The sequence below is a fragment of the Nelusetta ayraudi genome, unplaced genomic scaffold, assembly GCF_046127955.1.
Source record: "Nelusetta ayraudi isolate G7.1 ecotype Tasmania unplaced genomic scaffold, CSIRO-AGI_Nayr_v1 ptg000042l, whole genome shotgun sequence".
Taxonomy (NCBI): domain Eukaryota; kingdom Metazoa; phylum Chordata; class Actinopteri; order Tetraodontiformes; family Monacanthidae; genus Nelusetta; species Nelusetta ayraudi.
The window spans coordinates 15,235,426-15,257,500 of NW_027466092.1; the positions used below are offsets into that span (position 1 = coordinate 15,235,426).

Below are 22,075 nucleotides of genomic sequence, written 5' to 3' on the forward strand. Positions count from 1 at the left end.
GTAGTCTGTGTAGTTTTCACAACCAATAAGTGGACTGCAGGTCTTTAACAGGGTTTTGAGTGTCCAAAAAGAATAATCTTAGCCTTTGACGCAAAGGAATGTTCATAAACAGCCTGACATTTTTTGCCCACTGGTATTTATTTTGTATTTATACAAACAGACTCCATGCTGATCATGGATGGCTTCCTTTTCGTGACATTTGAGCAGAGAAAAAAAGTTCTCCAGTTCTTAAATGAGCGTCTGAAACCTCCAACACATTAGCTGAACGCCATTAGCAGCGCGCAGGCTAATTAAAGCAGCCCGAACTTATTTTTTGTCACGTGTAAATCCTATCTGGCGCACCAAATCACGCAAAAACAAATCACCCCGCACCTGCGCCTTGTCATTAAGAACCCCACGATTATCACATTTATTGGGTTTCAGTGCCACGGGAGAGCGGCTAGAAAAGCACAACGCCGGCATTAGGCAAAACTCAATCCAGCTGTCCTCACAGTCTTTAGTAGGATTTAATTGGTGAGGAACAGGAAAGAAGATGCGGCGAAAACATCATTACGGGCTTAAACTGCTACAACAGGGTATTGCTGGGATTTAATTACTCTGGGCTATTGTTTAATTTGCCTCGCGCCGCTTCAATTACGCAAAAAGGGGAACGCGAGGGTTCGTGTTTCGAGCTCATCTGCGCTACAGAGGAAGAGTTTCCCCAGTGAAGTTCATATAACATCACACAGCGGAGATCAAATGGATTTGTTATCGTTTGACTGATGACAGGAGTGAGGAATAAACTCTATTAGAAAATCATCAAGGATCCCTCCGTCTCTGCTGATTGTCTTTGTGTGCATTGTGTGTCTGCTGTAGAGAGGCCTCGGAGCTGATGGTGATGTATTTACCGCTATATCGGATGGTGCGCATGATGCGATATTGAGGTTGATGCACCCTAAGAATAGCAGGATACCCCTCCCCCCCCCTTTGTAACAAAGGAATTTGCAGAGATTCCTGCAACCATTTCCCTTATCACGTTTGTAGTTATTCAATCTCTGATTTTCCTGCCGAATAATATCCTTTAATTTGCATTCAAAGAAGGAGATTTTCAGGAAACTTTTTCACTGAGGGAGTATTGGAGAAACTTTTAACTCAGGGATGTGGATGATGTGTCTCTGGGAGATGATGGAGAACGGAAAACACGTACAGAAATTTCTTTCTAAGTCCGGTTCAAACTGGGGAAAACAGCTTTGTGTCTTCAACGACTCATAGTCACTCTTATGGACAATTTGGAGACTCGGGTTCACCTACACTGTTGTTGTGTTGTGCACGGTGGTGACCAATGTGTGTATGCTGTGTGTAGCAAAAGTGGCCCAAGATTTCTTGTTTGCTCACAATGTGACACAAATTTGCTGTGTTTTTTCTGTTTTTTGTTTTTTAACTCAGACCCTCTGGTCACTTTATATGTGGTCCTGCTTCGGACATTATTACATGATTTTATTTTTAGCTGAAAAGTAAAATATGCTAGACTCTGGCACAGGAGGAGGATTGAATTATACCATGAAGAGAAAGTGGAAAGAAAATTATATATTATCATTGAGTGAAGCAGAGGAATAGGGTGGAATCACTCACTTTTGTCGCACCGTGTGTTATTGTCCACCATCGTTTGCTGATCATTGCAGTGGAAGAGAAGGTGAAGATTTCCGTCTCATCATCTTTTGCAGCAGTAACACAAATCTGTTGCCCAGTGTTGTCGTTGTTGCTATTAGTAGTCTTCCTATGACACCATTGTTTCCAAAAAAAAATAATGTTTTCAGTGTTTGCACCGAGCCCAACAGGGCTGCGTTTTCAAACAGTCCCACCCTGAAGCCCATTTTTCAAAAATGTGCATTTTCAGCGAAACCCGTATTCGTGTAAACGGGCCCTTAAATTGTGATGTGAGCAACCATGCAAAGTAAATAAATACATAAATGCAAAATAAATTGGATTTCAGCAAAAATAAACAAACAAAAAAACATAACTTTTGTTGAAATAAGCTTTACTGTCTTTTTGTGTTTTGTCTCAGTTTCTTGCTCCGTACTCCTGCACTGTCAGCTCAGTCTGCTCTCCTCCACCCTCATCCACACCTGCTCTGCCTCCTCAATCCAGTTAACCTGCTCATCATCAGCTCATAATCTCACAGTATCTCAGCCACTCTCTGAGCTTCCGTTAGCAGTAGAAAGTGAAATAGTAGTAGAAATTGGGACTTTATTTTCAAGTCAATCAGGCCTTGCCTTGTTTAAGAACTTCTTTTCAGAAAAACAACAAAAAAAGTTTGCATTAGTAGAACTCCCTAATCGGCCCATGGATACAATAATAAAAGTATATACTCACAGTACAATAAAAGTATACCCATAGAACGGTTCACATACGTATGAGAATATACATAGAGCAATAACGGTCTTGCTCCTAGTTAGCTGCCAACCTAAAGGAAGCCCTGTATTTAAAGAAGCCCAATGTGACAGTGCCCTAAATAGGCCGGCTTCCTTAAATCCCAGGCTTCCTTACACTTTTTACACACTGGACCTTTGACACCTATTTAACAGGACTAACAATTTTGAGTGTTATTGTGTCGGCCCACTAAACACTAAGTACTATAAGTACTACTAAAGTAATCCCTTTCAATCAAATACTTTTAGATAGTCCTCGTGATGCCCGTCCACGGATTGCTTTTAGCTTTTTGAATCATACTGCTTAGTCAGGTGAGTTTCAAAGAAAAAAAAGAGAGAAGATAGGATTCAACCCCTTTTTTTTGCATTGGTAGGAATCCATCAACACGGTGGCACACGGTGTGGCAGGTCCTACGCCTCTGTACTTCCTCTCTTTCCCATAGCTCACTTCCCCAAAAAACTACAGACATGGCCATTATGGCTGATGTGTTGTCGCCGCTGTCTTGTCCTGCTCAGCGACACAAAGAGACCCCGAGATGGACGAGCTGTGTCTCTTGTGATGACGCCAGGAAGTCTTTAAAAAAAAAAAAATGGACAGAGCTGTGCAAAAAACGTGAGGCTTAATTAGATCCAGTGCTGGTTTGCAGCTCCAGTTTTCTATTGGACTGGCAAAGGTTGCTTTACAATCTGAAAAACATTTGCAATGACACTTGGAAAGATCAAGACCATTTCTTTTTTGCTTAATGACAATGATTGTGTCTTTGGTATCATTTTGCAATGGTAAAAATGAATGATGAATTTATATTTAAAAAATTACTTTATTTCACTTTTAAACTTCTTAATTGGGTGGGGTGGGGGAGGAGTCAACACAAGCAAAACAAGAAGATAAAATGAGAAAAATCAAAAAAGTTTCAAATGAATAAATAAATGAAATGAAATAAAAGCAGTAGCTGATCTTTCGGTGAAAAACTTTGAGTCATCATACAGACAACTTCAAGTCAGCGTCACACTTCTCGGCCTCCTTCCCCATTTCCTGTCGCCGCCCACTGACTCTGAGTCTCTGCCGCCGCTCCGAAAACTACAGACTGGGCCATTATGGCTGACGCCTTGTCAACCCTGTCTTGTTGCGTCCAGACAAACAAAAGCGAGGGGGATCCCGTCGAACACCTCCGTGATGTCGAGGCACCGGCGCTCCTGTGTCTGCCCCCAGCAGGCCCTCAGGATGCAGCCGGGAGCCGCGGCTACGCTAGCCTGTGTGTGGAGTGGCGGCCCGTGATGGAGAGCCCGTTAATGTTTAACCCTGGGCAGGAACTGATGCAGGGTTTCTGCCAGGAAGCTGAGCGGCCTCTCATGCAGAGGAGGAATGTCAATCAAAGGCCCAACCTAAGCACAAATAGAACATGCTCATCCAGTCTATTAGTTCCTGGAGTTTTCATTGTTGCACCTTTTGAGTTGATTTTTTTTTTTTATTCCACAATTAATTGTCAACTGACATAAAATAAAATCCCACCCATTATTATTTGCAAATTTTGAACTTATGACAACTTGAAGAAGCCGTCTTCTCTCGCCGTGCTGGTCCGCTGTTCACACGCTGATCCAGAAGACACTTCCCACCCCGGCAGACACCGGCTGATTTTACTGTGGTGATGCTGAGAGTTTCCCCGTCCATCCATCTTCCGTGTGACACAGAGTGCCACCTCCCAGCTGGCTCCTCCACATTCTGTGGAAGTCCCAGCACACCCCACCCCACCCCCGCTGTCTCTGCCCTGCCTGTCCTTGTCGTTTTGCTGCCCTGCAGCACAGCACGTCTCATTAATTGGGTGACTTAATGCTCTGAGTCATCACAGCGCTGGAATGAGTTTTAATTGTCATTCTTGGTTTTGAATTTTGTTGCGTTTTTACATGGCTTTGATGTTGCCCTCGCTCTTGGAATTGCAGCGTTCCTGCCACAACCAGCCAGAAATGAGAACGCTTCACCTGTTTTGCACTTTGAACTTTTCAGAAAAGTTGGTGTAAAAAGTCAGAAGTCTGGAAATGAGCTCTTTGTGATGCCACAGAGGGCGTAAAATACAGATCCCCACTGATACCTCTCTCACGTTACTGACACCACCTCTTGTTAGGTGTTCACCTCTGACTTGTTCTTGTCCCATTGCACTTATATGGAAGGCAAATTAACACACCAAAGTTTTAGGAGTTTGACGCAGTTAGAAAAGGGCTAAATATTCAAATAACAATTTTTGGATCAATAATTGTGGGTGAAAAGTCCTATTTAACAGGATTAACAATTTTGAGTGTTATTGTGTCGGCCCACTAAACTCTAAGTGCTAAAGTAATCCCTTTAAATCAAATACTTTTAGATAGTCCTCATGATGCCCGTCCACGGATTGCTTTTAGCTTTTTGAATCACACTGCTTAGTCAGGTGAAAGAAAAAAAAGAAAGATTGGATTCAACCCCTTTTTTGCAATGAAAAAACAATAATTAATAAATACCAGTTTAAGTACAAATTCAAAAGTTTTTAATTTCTGACAAATTCGAAGTGACCACTGCTTTGTCCCTCATCCGTGTGTGTGTGTGTGTGTGTGTGTGTGTGTGTGTGTGTGTGTGTGTGTGTGCTGCAGCAGCCCCCTGCCGCTTCTTTTGTCCTCACCCTTGAGGGCTGCTATTCATAGAGATGAGAAAGTTACAGCAGTTCTTTAATCTTCGTCTGTATGATGGCGCAACACCACATTACAGTTATTCTGTCAGTCTTCCAATATTGTTGCGTATTTGTCGCTGTGTTACTCAACCAACGTGCCGCTCTGGGTTGCTGTCCACCAGCACGATGTGGTCCGTGTTTGATCGTGCAGAGATGACGGCGTTGGACCATCCATCTCAATGTGTCTTTGTCTCTCTTCCAGGACAAGACAGCAACGATGACACAGCACCTGTGAAGTCCATGCCAGTAATTTTCTGGTGAAATTCAGTCAGCTTGAGCGGGAAAAAGAAAGAACACACTGCATAAAAGAAACGAAAAGTTTAGCATCCCAGTTGTTTCTCATTAAGTCTTTTACCTTCCTTTTCAACTGAATTATTTTGACACATCAACAGCTCAATTTACACTGTATGTTTGTTTTTATTTGCCCAATTAGCTAAAGATAACATAGATTAGCCTAAAATTAGAAAGATGTTCCCCCAGAGAATTATACCTCTTTTGTATGAATTCTCAAATGAGAAAATAGAAGAATAGAATTCAAAAAAGGCAACACATATGGATCTTTTTTCACTTAATATTAAGAACTGCATATCAAGAGCATAACACGTATGTATCATGTCTTAATTAAATCTGTGCTGTTTTCAACCAGATTTTCAAGGTTGCATTAAAAAATAACTCAAGAGACAAAAAAATAATAAAATAGTAAATTCCTCACCGAAATGCTTTTAACAAGTGAATGCACTTTGTCAAGTCTGGAATCCTTTTTAGGATTTCGAGAAAGATGTGTGGGAGTTGTGTGTAGGCTTCCCCTATACAGCCGTGCTCTAAAGGCCAGCCTACACACTCAGGATCTTCCTCTATCCGAGCCATGACACCCAGCTGAAGTCTGTCAGCAAAACAGCCAGCGAGGCAGAAAGCATAGAGCGGGCGCACAACAAGGAGAGCCCAGCAAAACAAAGGCTGCGTGTGAAGAAAGGAAGTAAACTGTGTGATGGCAAAAGCGTGAGGTGGACAGGGACTCGGGAGGTGTGTGTGTGTGTGTGTGTGTGTGTGTGTGTGTCGGCGGGACCGGAAAAGGGGCAGAATGGGCGCACTCCTACTCTAACATTCTTCTGTATTGTATGGAAGTCAGCAGGAAGGACAGTATGGACACGCGCCTCCTTGACAGCTGCCCGGTGAGCAGGAACACAGCACCTGCAGCACCAGGGTGTGTGCGCGTGGGAGGCCGCAATCTCTTCCGAGCCTGAATGTGATTCTAGGCCCCGGGAAAAGACACGCATTTACCCAAGCACCAATAATATTGTGATATACCATCAGCAGCCGCTTTATCAGGTGCAGACCGCATGGATCCATCCTTCCTTGTGTCGACGGTTCAGGCTGCTGGTGGTGGTAGTGTAATGGTGAGAGGGTTTTTTTTTCTTGGCCCCTTTAGTACAAATTGAGTGTCTTTTAAAGGTCACTGCCTACCTGAGTATTCTTGCTGAACATGTCCATCCACTTTATTACCACAGTCACCATCTTCTGACTTCTGACTAGATCTCAGATCAGCAGAGCACCTTTGGGACGGTGTGGAAAAGGAGGGTCGCAACACAGCGTGATGCTATCCTGTCACTATTGACTAATCTCTCCATAATGCAACTACTGATTACTGATTAATCCTTCATAAAGTAATCTAATTACCTCTTTCCCTACTTTGTTCCATAAGTAATCAATTACTAATTACTTATTACTTTAGTTAAAAAAAAAAAAAGATAAATTAACAGTTGCTCAGTGCTTTGGAATGTCCTCTTAACTTAACTGCACATTTCACAGGACAAACTCATGTACAGCACTGGTGCCTTCTGCACAGCCCATATTGTCAAAATAATTAGAAAGTAACAACATTTTTACTTGATAAAGTAATTGTGATATAATTACCAGTTTTGCCACAGTAATCTAGTTACATTCCTCTGTTGCTCAAAAAGTAGTTTAATTAGAGTAGTGGATTACTTGGTAAGAGATTACTCGCCAACACTGACTATGACAGTTCTCAATGCAGAAGGTGGTCCAACTTTTTACAAGCCATGTGGCCAGTGAGTGTAAGTTGCAGATTCTCCCAGAAGTGAACAAATATTCTCCTCTCTTGAAAACAAACTCTGTTATGCATCATGTTATGTTTTGTGCTCTTGTGTTTTCATATGCTTATTATTATGATTGCTAGTAGGAGGATGAGGAGGGGGAGGAGTGGGAGGAAGAGAAGTTGCAGGAAGTGGTGGGTGCCACAGTGGTTAGTGCTGTCACCTCACATCCAAGAGTGTTACAGGTTCGATTCCCCCTGGGGCTTTTCTGTGTGAGGCTTGCATGTTCTCCTCGTGTCTGTGCGGGTTCTCTTCAGGTGCTCCAACATCCTCCCACAGTCCAAAGACATGCACGCCAGGCTAACTGGCAACTCTGATTTGGCCGTAGGTGTTGGATGTTTATCGGTCTCTATGTGTCATGTCCAGGATGTGCACTATACTCTTTCTTTGTAGCGAGTTGACCAGGAACGATTTCAGCACCCTGCAACCCAAAGAGCAGGATCAGCGGCAGCAGAAAATGGATGGATGTTTTAGTAGCAATGGTATTGTGCCATTCAGACACATCATTTGGCTTATTCAACTGAATAATTCCAGGTTTACAACCAAAAATGTCCAGAATGTTTCTTGTCTCTTTTTTTTTGTCCCTAATGTTTCCCGAGAGGGGACATGTTTCAAGGCCCCAGGAAACCAGCTCTCAGCTTTGGGGGTTTTGATCTGTTGAGAATCAAAGACTGAATGGAGCAATTCATAAACTTCAAACAGCTTTTTTTGATTTTTAAAACATTCAGCTTGGGGAAATTGCACCATTAAACCTCAGAGGAGAAGAGAAGGAGCCATGAGGACTGGCAAGGACCTTTGGCCTGGCTCTGGACCTGGCACTGTGAGGAGAAGAAGAAAGAGGCTGGGTCTCAAGGGGGGTATGTTCTAGATTTCTTTTTTTCTTTACTTATTTGACCACAATACAAGGGAATGGTTTTGCTCAGCCACACTATCTAGGCTAGGGAATAGTGATTTGATTCTTTCTTTCAAAATACCCCATTCTCACCAATTCCTCTTTGTCTAAAGGTCATTTTGTGAGGTTCCATGGTGTTGAAATAACACAGTGTGGCTCTAACATAATTGTAATTGTTATGAATTATTGTTGTTAATATTTTATTATTGGTATTATTTCCAAATGAAAAATACTCACAACAAATCAGAAGAAAATTATCAATTAATTGTTAAACGCCACTGTTTATGACAATAGTGACCAACATAATCCTCTATGCCACTGTGATCCAGTAAGAGAAAGGCAGCCTCAGTTTGCGAGGTGGCGCCCTCCAGTGGTCTCTCCTCTTAGGTTTTCCTTTTCGTTGCAATTTACAGACCGCAGTTTACAGTCACAGATTTAAAAGGGGGCAGCAGATCCATGACGAATCTCCATCTTAGACTGTTAATGAAGACTTCCGCTGTCATGTCTTTCTCTGTCACAGGTTCTCCTCTGCAAAGGGGCCGCGGCAGCCCTGTGACAATGATGCCACTGTGTCTGCTTCCCGCTGGCCCACCTACCATCTCCCTCCTCATCTGACCCTGCCATTCACAGCCTTCCCCATCAATGGTAGCCTCTTCTGTGTGATCTGAGCCTCTGAAGTCGGTGAGCCGTGGCCCAATGTTGAGAGCCCATGAACATGTGTCTGTGGCTCTTATGGATGCCAGTAAAGTATAAAGATATAAAGATGCGCCCTCAGTGTATTTATCCAACGGCGTCAATTAAAAGTACACGCTAAACTGTGACAAGTCTTAAACATAGAGCGCCATCTAGTGGTGTTTGACTTATTCTGGACAGTAAGCGTTTTTCTAAAAAAAAAAATTGAGCAAGAACTTCAAGAGGTCCAATGTTGAATTCGTGGATTTAGTGGCATACAGTGCAATGGATAATGATATGCAGGTATTTTTATCACCAATTTAAAGTGACTAAAAAATATTGGGATTAAGATCACAAAACAGCTGAGGCAAAAGCGTCAACATGCCCGCAGGCACATTGCTGTATATGATAAATGAAGTGGTTGTTTTGCACTTCATCAGATGCACAATGACAAAGGTTCATAATTATATTACTTTTAATGTTGCAACGAATTGGTCAAACTTAGGTTAAACTTAATCTTTCTTGGTTTTTAATTGACAGATTTTCATGACAGGATTAAACTGCATTTAACACTTTTTGTAAAGTAACGGTGTGCAAAGACATGCATGCATGTTTTAATGGCACAAATGGACATTTAAGGAAATCCAAATTTCAAATCAATTCTGTACACGTGTGAACCACCTTTACGATCTTCTATTTACACTCAAAATTACAACTTGAATTGAATAATGGATTTGTAAAAGGACAATGTTTGACATAATTATAAATGTGCAAATATAGTTAAATTAATGTTAATAAACAGGCAAACACTGGCAAAAATCTAAAAAGTACAAACAAAATAGACCACAGTCTCACTGGATTTTTCACAAGCACAACAAAATAATTCATTGTCAAACACAACATGGTTTAAAGTTGAAGTGCATTTTTTTTTCCATTTAAACAATCACTTGCTTTCAGAAATATTTTCCCCTCACAGGAGTTCACACAAGGTTCGTGAAGCTTGTCACCACCTGAAGCATCTGTGTAATCCACAGGTGAGTGTTCAAAGTGGTGACTTGAGTGGCCATGTTACACCTGCTCAGTGGTAAAGCTCTTTGTAAAAGGTTTTGTATCCATCAAGAAAGCAACCACAGCAAATAATATAAGCTTGGGGATATGATACAACATCAGAACACTACATGTCAACAGCATCAATGTACTTATTCCTATCGCTCAGACAGAAAAACTGGACACTAAATTTTACACTAAATAAAAGGTTTCAGTACAAAGTAAAACATACCAGCGAAAAAGTTGGTTCTTTATGGTTCTTGTCCACTAATGAGTATTTTTAAAGCCTATATACATACAGTATGTATGTGTATATATATATTCTTTGGCCCTCTAATCACAGATGGCATTTTAAAATATTCTATGAACAAGTACGCAATGACCAATCAAAAGCCTCAAGGCACATTACTGGAAATGGCTGTATAACAACAGCGCAAAGGGGAGATTTTTTGTTCACAGACAAAAGGTTGTGTTATTTCAAACGGTTACACTGGAATAAAAAAAAAACAAACAAAAAAAACCTGAACAGTATTATGCCTTATAGAGGAAGCACAAGGGGAAAATTTGCTTTCCAGTACGAACTGAAAACCTTCACCTTTGAAGAAAAAAAAAGAAAAAAAAAAACCCAGTTGCTGACAAAACGGCCAAAGGTCATAGAATGAGTTGTGTTTAAAAAATACTCATGTAATATTGGACAAGGCCTTGTTACGTACCATTTTAACCAGGGCATTCACCCAGAATGCTTTGTGATAAATACTTGTGATTGGTCTGACTTTTCAAGAGTCATACAGTCATAGTTCAGGTAACAATTCCACCAAATACTAACTATTAATAATTACTTCTTGTACATGTGTCACTTAACAGTCATGCTACTTCCTTATGGGACTGCCTCCCTTCCACATAAACCAAGACTGATTTCCACAACTGTGGCTTGAAGTGTGCACACACTGAAACGAGGAAGAAGCAAAAGAAGTGCAGGACGGAACCTTTTAGTGCAAATCAATTCTGCTCCTCCAGTGCAGTTAAAGAACAACAGTGTTGAGCTGTGCTTCTAATGAAAGCTCCCATCCACACTAAATGGGTTGAACTTCTGAGCCTGACTCGCGCCAATCTCTGCTACGTACAGGTCGCCGGTCTTTAGGTCCAGGTCCACCAAGTGTGGCTTCACTTCATCGGCCACCTGGATGGCACCGACCACTTTGCACTGGCCAATCAGACCCATCGGCGGAGCTTCCAGCAGCAAAATGTGGTTGTAATTGAGCTGAGCGACGACAATGTACTTCTTGTCGGGCGTGAGTCGCACAGAGTACGGCCCGTCCTCCGTGAAGCAGCTTCCCCACGAGCCCAGCCAGTCCCCGGTGAGAGAGTTGAACACCTGGATCCTCTTGTTGCCTCTGTCGGCCACCCAGACCCTCTTGGCGCCGTCCACAAACACGCTGTGCGGGATGTAGAACTGGGCCAGCCCCTGTCCTTTCTCCCCGTGCATCCACAGCACCTCCTGATCTTTGGACAGCTTGATGAGGCGGTTGTTCATCCCTCCGTCGCCGTCCACGATGTACATCTCTCCAGATTCGTGCACAAAGATCTCCGCCGGCTGGTCAAACTGAAGGGGATTCACACCGGAGCCCGCCTGCCCTGGTGTACCCAGCACCTAGAAAACACCAGGATGAAATACTGATTGCTACAGGACTGAAACAAATCAATATCAGCAGACAAACTACTTGTGACCAGAGACAGAGAGAAGAATTCCAAGTCACCTGCAGGAGATTCCCAGATGGGGAATACTGTTTGATACAGTGGCCATACGGACCGCTGCCCACATCTGTGATCCAGACAGTGGGGTTTGGGGATGCAGCATCAGCTACAAACATCCCGTGAGGCATCTCCAGGGTGGTTGTGTTCCAGGACATGAGGAAATCCCCATCTGTGCTGAAAACCAGCACTTTGGGCAAACCATCAGCTGAGAGCAATGGAGGACAAGGACACAAGTCAAGTCATCAATTTTCAAAGTAAATGATGAAACGTTTGAGAATCAATTATCTTTGCTTGTTTATATGTATCTAGAAATGTAATGATTCCATTGTCAGATCTCTGGCTTGCCAATCACAATAACTTGACATAGTTACTTGATCGCCGTCCCTAAGAAAAACACTGCCTGCTAAAATCCTGCTTTAGGAGTACAGGTCAGATGATGGAATGCGGAAGATGCAAAGACACTACTGAAGGACGGATTGCTGCCTTTTGTGACATCAAAAATGACTTCTCTTATTAGGCATCTGACATTACAGTTTTTGAATGAATTTATGAATTTGGACCTATAAAGTGGGTGCTTAGCCTGCCTAGCTATGCTAAGCTCACTGACCTCTCTGAGCCACATACACCACTCCAGCCTCCTGGTTGACAGCCACTGCGAACACCTGCCCGGTGAACAGCTCGGGCTTCCTGGGCCAGCTCACGTCCAGCTTGTACATGGATCGTCGCAGCGGCTGATCGCAGTAAGCGAGGCTCTGACCCAGCGGCTGCTGCGAGTTCAGCGTTCCGTACAACACCAACATGACAACGAATAAAGACGCCATTCCGGACACTAGGACGCAGGTGTGTGACCTCTTTCTCATCAGCACCGGTGGACTTGCTACCTTGCTATGTTACCTTTAAGGTAGCCGTTTAGCGGCGTTACCTTAGTCGTAATCTATTTTAGGGCTAACGTTAGCTACGCACTGCATTCTTCTTCCTCTTTGATGTACAGCACAATAGTGTCTTCAAGTGGCGTATTGCTGCCCCCTGCTGTTTACATTTTCTCCATGTGAAATTCAATATAGTTTCTGCAGTTGCTTGCAGGCCTTTTGGATGTATTCTCCCATTAAGATTTTTTTTTTCATTAGATGGCGACCCCAACCTTTTTTCCTATTAAAAATAAAATTCACAATGCTATTTTGCCTTGACGTTTGCTAAATCCTTCTGACGTAGTTCTAGGCCACAGCGCCACTTAGTGGTTGTTGACTGAAACAGTAGGGATACAGTTGTTGTTGTTGTTTTTTTTTTTAAATATATATATCTCCTCCACTACCCTCATCCCAAGTAAGTAAGTAAGTAAGTAAGTAAATAAATCACATGCCAAAACACAATCAGCGTGGCAAATTTTATTTTACGGCTAAAACAGCTTAGTCAGCGGAAACGGACCCAAACCAGCAGTTTAAGACGTGTCGCTTCTGTGACGTCATGACGCAGCAGCAGTAGCTGTGTGTGGAAAAGCGTTCGTGCCACAACACTGGCTGTTTATTTACTTGAGATTGTGTATTCAAATGTAATTATTCCCTCGCCGTGCGAATGACCGTCCACGAAGGAGAAGGACAGCTTTCATGTAGTGCTAGCCATCGAAGAAACGACGCCATGGAGGTCGTGGACAGTCCGCTAAACCTCGTAAGTTCCGCTGTCGGTGTTGCAATAGCAGGCTAACGTTTCTCTATGCGAGGATATGGCAGTGGTAAACTGAAAACTAGGCTACACTGTGCTACAGTAGGATACACTGTGCTACAGTAGGCTACACACAGGCGAGCCGCTCATACACGGTGCTAACCGCTGTGTTCCTGCTTGCTTGCTCGGTTCCGTTTGGCTTTTATTTTGAACTCTTCGCCGAGCGCCATTGCTCCGGTCGAGGAAAACAACTCTGCGGTTTCCTTTTGTCTTCGACGGCGAACGGACAGTGTTATGACGGAACACGATGACTCCCACTAATTTGAAACTTCACTGGGAGTTACTATTAGCCACCACGGGCGATAGGTTGGCAAGGTGGTGTCGTGGAGAAACACCGTGGAGTTTGCTGCCCTCACATGAGTTGCCTCTATTTGTCAGAAAGCTCGTTTATCCTGAGTCGACTCTTGAACGTGCATCGCCAGTAATGTGGGTGTCTTTTGTTTTAAGCAGATGATGCATTATCAAAGTGTTCCACCTGTATTACATATTGGTTACCAGCGTTCTAAATTTTATATTTGTTGGATATTATGAGTGTATCTAAAAATCAGCTTTGCTTTATCCACCCGTTCAAGAGTTGCTTAAGCCATGTATTTTAACATTAGTAATGCTCACTTATGCATAACCATGATGCTATCTCCCAGGATTAACTACTTTTCTTAATCCTAAAATGTTCTGTTGTTGTGGTGTTCGGGGCAACTTTCTGGTAAAGTGGTCAGAAGCCGGAGCAAACAAATATTTAAACATAATTGTGTCAGGCAACACATTCACTTTACTTTATAAAGTGACTTCAATGTCAAACAGGATGTGACAATTGCATCAGTGTTGTTATTATTTTGTCATTATTGTTTGACACACTCTTTTCTCCCTAATGTATGGTCAATGTGCACACTTTCTCCCAAACCTTTCCTGCACAGGCCCATCAGCAGTGCAGGAAGGCAGAGAGATTGCTGGCTGCTGGGAAATATGAAGAGGCCATATCCTGCCACAGAAAAGCATCAGGTCAATTCAAAGCTCCCACAGTGTGACATGGCAGAACAAGGCTAACATATTTGTAATTACTTTCACCTACAGGTTAAAGCCTAAGTTAGGTTATGACTTGCATGAAAATGGATTTATGGATAGTGACTTTTTCCACAGCTAACTATCCTCAGAATGTTGCAGTCAATTTCTTTCCATGTCCAGCAATGAGCCATCAGATGTAGTATGAAGGCATCGTTACATTATCACTTCACTGGAAACGCAGACAGTGAAGCTAAATTGCTGCAGTATTCACCTGGTGTGTGTTGAAACATCTTCTTGTTGATGAACTCAGACATTGTTGTTGGTCTCTTCAGTCTGGTTCTATTAACTATTTGCCAGTTAATAATCATCTTGTTCTCCTCTCTTAGATCTTTTGACTGATGCAATGAAGACTACAGAATGTGAACAGGTGAGTAATATTTCCAGCTGAAACAGTATTGATTATTACAGAACAGCGTTTCAGCAGCTTGTGAGTGAAACAAACTTTACACTCGGCCTTTATGTGATTGTAGCTTTACAAAAACAACAGGAAAAAAAACCCAATAGCTCTTTGCTCGTCATTTATTTACAATAATTTAAAGAATGGCGACCAAAAGTGCCTTCTTCCCTCCTAAAATACACAGGTGGTAGTAAAATATTGCTCTGTGCTTACAAATATTCCCTAACTGCAGTATTCATTTCCCTGTGCCATGCCTCAACCAAAGAGTTAGAAGGCACCACTGTCTTTCTGGTCTTGTGCCACTTGGCAACCTACTTGGACACTGGCCACTGACCTTCAGAGGGGCTGCAGTGGGATCAAGCCCAAGCAAAACACAATCAAATAGAACAGACTTCATTCATCACCTGTTCATAAAGCAGAGAAGCAGAGAAAGGTGATTTGCTGTCAGGTTAGCTGGCAGCTCTTGCCGAGGCCTCCAGCGGGATGATGAACACCTGTGAGTAGAGGTAAGGGCGACGCTTCTTACCTGTCCACAGTGAGGCAGGGTTAATGTTAACAGAAACGGCTTCTTTGTGGTTGACTGATGAACCAATCCCCCCTTGCAACCCAAACAGGACTCTCGCCCTGTTAGACATGCGGGTGAAGATTAGGACCGCTGGCCTGCTGGCTGGCAACACAGTTTATGATTGTGGGCAGTTGCCAGAAGCACATTCTGTGGAGTGATCTGACACCAAGCCCACATCTAAACACTCACCCTGACACCTGTCTTTCCTGGAGGACAGGTGGAAGGTTTGCCTCAGTGGAGTGCCGTGTGGTCAGCAGGTTGACTTGTGACTGTGGGTGTCGCAGCAAGACAGCTGTGTATAAAGTCCCACTTCTTTAGCCAGTGGCTTGGATTGTCCGCTCTGGTGCACCAGATCCCACCACACATGACCGTGTGTTGGTGTGTTGGTCTGCTGGTCTGCGAACCCTTGTGAGACCTGACTGTCTCCACCACACCTGGTTGCAAACCTGCAGCGGAATCCACAGCCTCACTTCCTGGACAGTCGGGTTGAAATGTTGCTCCAACACATCAGGAAGCAATGTGAGCAGATGAGTCTTCAGTGCTCCTCCCCCTGTTAGGAGACTCAGACGTAAGGTCAACTCAAAGGTGCGATACAGAGTCATGAATGCAAACCATCAGATCTCGGCCCTCAGAAGGGAAACCACGTGGACGCCTGTGACTCGGCACCTCATATCTGTCCTCATACTGTCCTTATCACCTAATAGTAGGTAGACGGTCAAGGTCGCAGTTGAGCATGTTGTGCATGGCCACCACACAACAGCTGTCAACTGTCACAGAGGGTCTGATCTGTTTTTATAAACAAAAGCATTAATAAAACCTATGAGCCAAAGGCCGGTTATTTTGTCACAGAGCACGGGAGAGCGCTTGAATGCCTTCAGAGGTGTGAGTCACTCATTGGCTGAAATACAGGCTGGAGTCTTCTCCCAGTGTGACACTCAGAGTGTGGTGCCCGGCGCTGCTGCTCTCTGGAGAGTGTTTTGCGGTTCATAAAACTCTCTCTTTACAGCCCCTTATAAAATAGTTTGAGCTTCCTGCTAACCGCGGTGCCTCCATGTACGACCCACATGTTTGTGGATTACAGAGGATGAAGGCTGCACACCTGATTGGGGACAATTTCACAACAAATACAAATGTAGGGCTGCAGCTATCGAATATTTTGGTAATCGATTATTCCATCCAATATTCCATTGATTCATTGAGTAATCGGATAAAACCTGTGTCTGTCTAATTAAAGCCCGCGCCGCAGCAGAATGCGGCCATTCGCAGCGCGGGCACGTTTCAGAAGCGTCCCAGAAGCGTGAAAACGTGCCGCCCTGGTACCCTTGCCAAAAGACCGCCTCTTCTCCCGATTTGCATTGGGCGCATGGCCTGTGCAGAAGCACACTGAGCGAGCTTTAAATGTAATTTAACAACGCCTCCGGGCAGATGAAATTCCTCCATTCTTTTTTGTGATCGAGTTACTCAAATTACTAGCGGAATCGTTGATGATTATTTTGCATAGGGACTGCCTGCTAAAATTGTGATGTGGTAGTACCACATGAGTGAAGCGGAAAGATGCAAAGACACTACTAGAGGACGGATCGCTGCCTTTTGGAACATCAGGAATTTCTGAATGAAAAACGTCTTTGACAAAAGAAGCGAAAAGTAAAGGATTGCCTTTTCCTTTTTGGGTGTACAATGGAGATGGCATTGGTAACATTGTGAGGCGACACTGTGGCGCAGTGGTTCGCTCTGCCGCCTCACAGCAAGAAGGTCGCGAGTTTGATTCTGGGCCTTGGGCCTTTCTGTGTGGTAGTTTGCATGTTCTCCCTGTGTCTGCACAGGTTCTCTCCGGGTTCTCCTGCTTCCTCCCACAATCCAAAAACATGCATGTGAGGTTAATTGGAGACTCTAAAATGGTCGTTTGTCTCCATGTGGCCCTACGATGAACTGGCCACTTGTCCAGGGTGTCGCCCTGCCTTCGCCCTATGACAGCTGGGAGAGGCTCCAGCAGACGCCCGTCACCCTGAGCTCAGGAAGAAGCGGGTATGGAAGATGGATGGTAACACTGTCCCAGTGTGACTCACTCTGAGTCCTGTGTGTCCGCAGGCTCGTCTGTCCATGGAGCTGCAGAGGGACGGTCACGTCAAGCACCAGCGACTCATCCAGGAGCGCTGGAAGAGGGAGGTCCGCCGGGAGGCCTCCAGGACCCGGCCCAGCCAGGGCCGCCCTCCCGGGGGTCCGCTCCCGCCCGGCCAGTCCCAGTCCACGGGGAGTCTCCACCCGCAGGGCGGCGGCGGTGGCGCGGTGGCGGCGGACAGGGGCGGGGCCAAGGGGGAGCGCGAGTACGACACCCTGCTCTACCAGTTCCAGATCCGGCAGAGCGGCGGGCAGCTGGCGGCGCCGTGCCCCGGACACAAGACCACCAAGGACGACAAGACGCGGCTGGAGGAGCAGCAGACGACCATCGTGGACCTGCGGCGCCTGGTGGACCACCTGATGGACGAGAACCAGCAGCTGGCGGCCGACAACGAGCGGCTGAAGGCGGAGAACGCACGGCTGCGCTCGGAGGCCACCGACTTCGTGGAGCGCTCGGAGCTCTGGGTCCTCCCGCAGGCAGGGGGCGCCGACGGACAGGGCAAGAAGAGCGCGGCCAAGGGGAAGGAGATCGCCATCCCGCAGCTGCCGCCGCTGGAGATGCCGGCGCAGGAGGACCTGTGTCTGGACGACCTGCCGCCCCTGGAGCTGCCCGAGGACATCCAGCACGAACTGCAGGAGCTGCTGGACAAGGACAAGCACTGACCAGGGGGGTGCTGATAGTGATGATAGTAGTGATGATGATGATGGTGATAATGACGATGATATAATAATAATAATAATAAGGGACACGTCTCTGTTTCTCTTTATGTCTGTCTCTCTCTCAAACACACACACACACACACACACACACACACACACACACACACACGTGCGCAGCAAGGTCCAGACATTCTTCTTCTGAAGGTTTGAACAAATGAAAATCTTCAACGCGGAAATCAAAGATGTCCCTGAATCCGACAGGTCAAACCGCTAGAATCAGACGGCCCGTCACACGGTTACTGAAAAGAACCCCTGTCTGCTGGGTCAGGTGACCTCCCTGCTAGTGACATCAGAGTTTTTGGCATTTCCTGAAGTTGCGTTGGACAAAAAGAAAATGTTAGTCAGCAGCCAGTTTGAACACGAGCGGGCAGCCTCAGGTGTTCTACATGGAGAGGTGGTCCTCGTCCAGTGTTGAGGTCATTGTGTTGGGGTCATTCAGCGTGTACACACAACACAAGTCAGGTCAAAGGCAGGTGTGTGTGTGTGTGTGTGTGTGTGTGTGTGTGTGTGTGTGTGTGTGTGTGTGTGTGTTAAAGGTCCTTCAAATACTGCTTGGCGTGAACATTAACCACAGATTCTTCTTCCCCTTTCCTCGTGTTTGCCCCTGCCCCTCCCCCAGTGTGAATGTCATTGGTCGGCCCCTCACCTCATGTCTGTGCCTTGCTGCCTCAGCAGGGCGAGGGAGGCTCAGGAAGCTCGGCTGCTCGCTCCTCCAGTTTTCACTGCCAAAAATGGCCCATCCCATGATTTTAAGCCAAATGGGAATTCTCCTGCATCGCTGCTGCTAATGAACGCAGGCAAACCTTTCATAAGTTCTGGCCGTGCGTGAGGCGCTTCATTGGTTCCCGGGTCAGTAGACTTGCCCAGGAAGCTGTGTTCATTGGCAGCAGAGCAATAGGTGGAGAACGGAGAGTGGATCTTTCCTAGACTTGATAAAAGGGCGAATGCAGCAGCAGGGTGGAAGTGTTGAAAGCAACCATCATGTTTTCCCCACGGTCATTGCTCCATTTCATGTTGTGCATGACCATTTACATGGCTCTGTAGGGGAAACAGCAAAGTGTGTGTGTCAGCATGATGTCTTGTGAACTATTTAAGGGCTCAGTGCGTCACATTTCAAAGTGGTATCTGTCAGCATGACATTTAATCATACGGATCATATGGTTGTTTTAAGTTCAGTAAACTCAGTAAAAATCAATGTATTATAATAAAAATTGCTTCAAAAAAATTGATAATTCCAAAAAAAAAAACCTAAAAAAAACAAACATTGTTTTACGTTACACTTCCTTGCTTTCAGATGCATCTTCACACTGGGCCTTTAACTTAGTGGATGTGCTCACCGACAAGTTTTCAACAACTTGTGTAGGTTGTTGTTGCACATGTGACTCTGATTTTCCGTCATCTTCTCATTACACGTCCTGTGAAAATGTGAAAATTCAGTGGTTTTTCCAAAAGACTGAAAGTGTGAAAATGTACTGTTGTCCAAAAATGAAAAACTCGGTTCATCCTCAGTTTTCTCTGATTGTCTCGATGTCTGATGAGTTTTGGCTGTTGAAGGTCTTTCACTGCAGCTCTGGAGAAGGTTGGTTCCGATTCATTGTTCTCCCAGAAGCCTCAGTGACCAAAACAAGAAACACAGCAGCAGCAGCAGCAGTAAAACAGCTGCCAAAGGGCTGCAGATAAGACAGTTGTTTTTATTTTTGATTCGTCTGAATGATTTTGATGCTTAAAATAAATCTATCGTGCAAAGGTTTTTCATTTGAAGTGCCGAACAAAATTTTCTCCCCTTCCAGAAGTATCGTGAGTGTTCAGATTGAAACTACACCAGAGGAGTCACAAACCCCTCACACCGGTGGACGAGTGTGTGTGTGTGTGTGTTCTTAACACAACATTGTTGTACTGAAAACGAGTGAATCCAAGCAGTTGTTTTGTCTTGTAATCAGCTGACTTGTTGTTGTCGGGCTGAACGACCTCTGACCTGCTACGGGTGTGGGTTGTGCTGCTCCAAACCACCCTGGATCTGCACACACACACACTTTGCAGTAAGGGCAAGATGAGAAAAGCATATTGCTTTTGTTGGACGATATCAACATTACTTGAATTAAATCCCTCAGTGATTATTTTGTGTGTGCAGCTTTTTTTTTCCCCCCCCCGATGAGACAAAAGATGAATTTTATTTTTATAGTGTGCAGACACACACAAGGCATACAAGTTGAACAACTACAAAGTGATTATGTTTATAATTGGTAAATAATTATAAAGGGATAATTGGCCTAATGCAAATTAATTGATAAGTAACTCATGCTCAGGAAACTGTTTTGTTAATTGATCTTAATAAAACCCCATTAGATTCTTCACCTTGTTAATCTGGTTATATTAATATTCAACTTGATACTGCAGCTCCCCATTCAAGATACACAGGATGACCTTTAACCTCACTCGGCAGACACATCATTGAGGCTAAAAGTTTAAATGATGTGTCTGCACTCAGACATGTGGAAGACGTCACATGACATCACCATCACCACATTCTCTATGTACAGAAGCCTACAATGTGGATCAGAGCTGCTAAAACCAAGAAGTGAATTCAAGGGAGGGAGGCTTGCTTCAGTATCGAACAAAGAACTGCAAAAGACAAGTTTGATTCGTTGGCCGTAAAATCGGACAGCCTTTAATGTTTTTCTTTTACAATCCACACACCAGGAAAAAAAAAATCATAAAAAAATTACTGCCCACATAAATTACAAAAAAAAGAAGAAATCCAGCCACACATATAAATCAGTTCATTAATCTTTGGTAGTAAAGTCAGTTAGGAGCTCTGCAACATCATGGTATTATAAAGTGTGGCTAGCTATTGCACCTCAGGAAAAGACAAACAACAACACAACTCGCTGTTGGAGACGAGAGCGGCGGCCACGAGCCTCCACCTGCACGGAAGATGTGCTGCCTCTTCACGGGAGTGTAACAAAGACTTAATGGATAACTACATGTAGACAACAGATACACACATGCAAAAAAAACAAACAAAAACAATTACATATAGCGCTTTGGTGCAGAGATCCAAGAGCGTGGACAGACCACGCGACCATGCCGGCATGGCCTCAGTGGCCGGGGTCACGGGGTCACACCCGCCACCCGCCACCCATCACCCATCACTCTGAACACCACACACAAAGTTTAGACTGCAACACACACACACAAGTCGTCTTGCATCCAGACATGACAACCCCACAGTGTGAAGTGAGTTGACGTGGATGGTGGTCACCGTTATACTGACCCATTCACACTGTTCCCATTGTCCTGTGCTGAAAATAAAAACGCTCTCTTCTGTTCTTCTGCAGATTCCACACCACGAAAGAAAGACGAGACCAAGCCGAGAATTTCGCCGTCAGCCTGGGCTGTGCAGCCGTCCTCCAAAGCGCGTTATAAAATGAGATGAAAAGCAACAGCATAAGGTTGTTGTTTTTGTTTTTTTTACAGGAGCAGTGTGCTAAAAATAAAAATACACACAAAAAAAGGGTGAACGTGATACAAAAAGAGTCCATCCAATGGCAATGAAAATGCGATAAAACCTTTAAAAGCTGGTGTTCACGACGAGGGCCGAACATTTACACCCACTGCTGTGATGAATGAGAAAAGAGAAAGGAAAAGTATAAAACTAAGGAGTTGTCAAAAGGAAGCAGCAGTGAAAAGCTGCTGAGTGGTCAAACTGAAAGCATTTACTGCATCCTGAATGTTTCCTTCTTCCAATAAAAAGACAGAGGAGTGCTGGTGCTTTGCTTGGTGCTGGTGTTCTACTGCTGAAGGTCCCTTATTACACTGAAATCATTTCAATTCACTTTTAGAAAGCCAGTGCTACAACACACAGTTGTGATCCAGCCCTCTGTGATGTCACAAACGTGTCTCGGTAGGA

The 22,075-nt window shown here is 44.4% G+C and overlaps 2 protein-coding genes across 3 annotated transcripts; one reads left to right on the top strand and one right to left on the bottom strand.

Moving 5' to 3' along the window:
* Nucleotides 1-9,288: 9,288 nt before the first annotated feature.
* Nucleotides 9,289-12,628, bottom strand: LOC142893868 (NHL repeat-containing protein 3-like). The gene is made up of 3 exons (XM_076034823.1): nucleotides 12,192-12,628; nucleotides 11,587-11,789; nucleotides 9,289-11,480 (listed from the first exon to the last, which is right to left on the bottom strand). Exons 1-3 carry the CDS (start codon nucleotides 12,442-12,444, stop codon nucleotides 10,881-10,883), a joined length of 1,056 nt encoding a protein of 351 aa, XP_075890938.1. The 5' UTR covers nucleotides 12,445-12,628; the 3' UTR covers nucleotides 9,289-10,880.
* A 407-nt stretch (nucleotides 12,629-13,035) lies between these two features.
* On the top strand, nucleotides 13,036-21,195 carry nrbf2b (nuclear receptor binding factor 2b). 2 transcript variants are annotated; one of them, XM_076034829.1, is made up of 5 exons: nucleotides 13,036-13,249; nucleotides 14,218-14,302; nucleotides 14,692-14,732; nucleotides 17,416-18,686; nucleotides 18,882-21,195. In XM_076034829.1, the coding sequence occupies exons 1-4, from the start codon at nucleotides 13,157-13,159 to the stop codon at nucleotides 18,106-18,108; spliced, it is 912 nt and encodes a 303-aa protein (XP_075890944.1). In that variant the 5' UTR covers nucleotides 13,036-13,156; the 3' UTR covers nucleotides 18,109-18,686; nucleotides 18,882-21,195. The 2 variants fall into 2 exon arrangements, with proteins under 2 accessions (XP_075890944.1, XP_075890943.1); XM_076034828.1 differs by having other exon boundaries at nucleotides 17,416-18,682.
* Nucleotides 21,196-22,075: the final 880 nt, after the last annotated feature.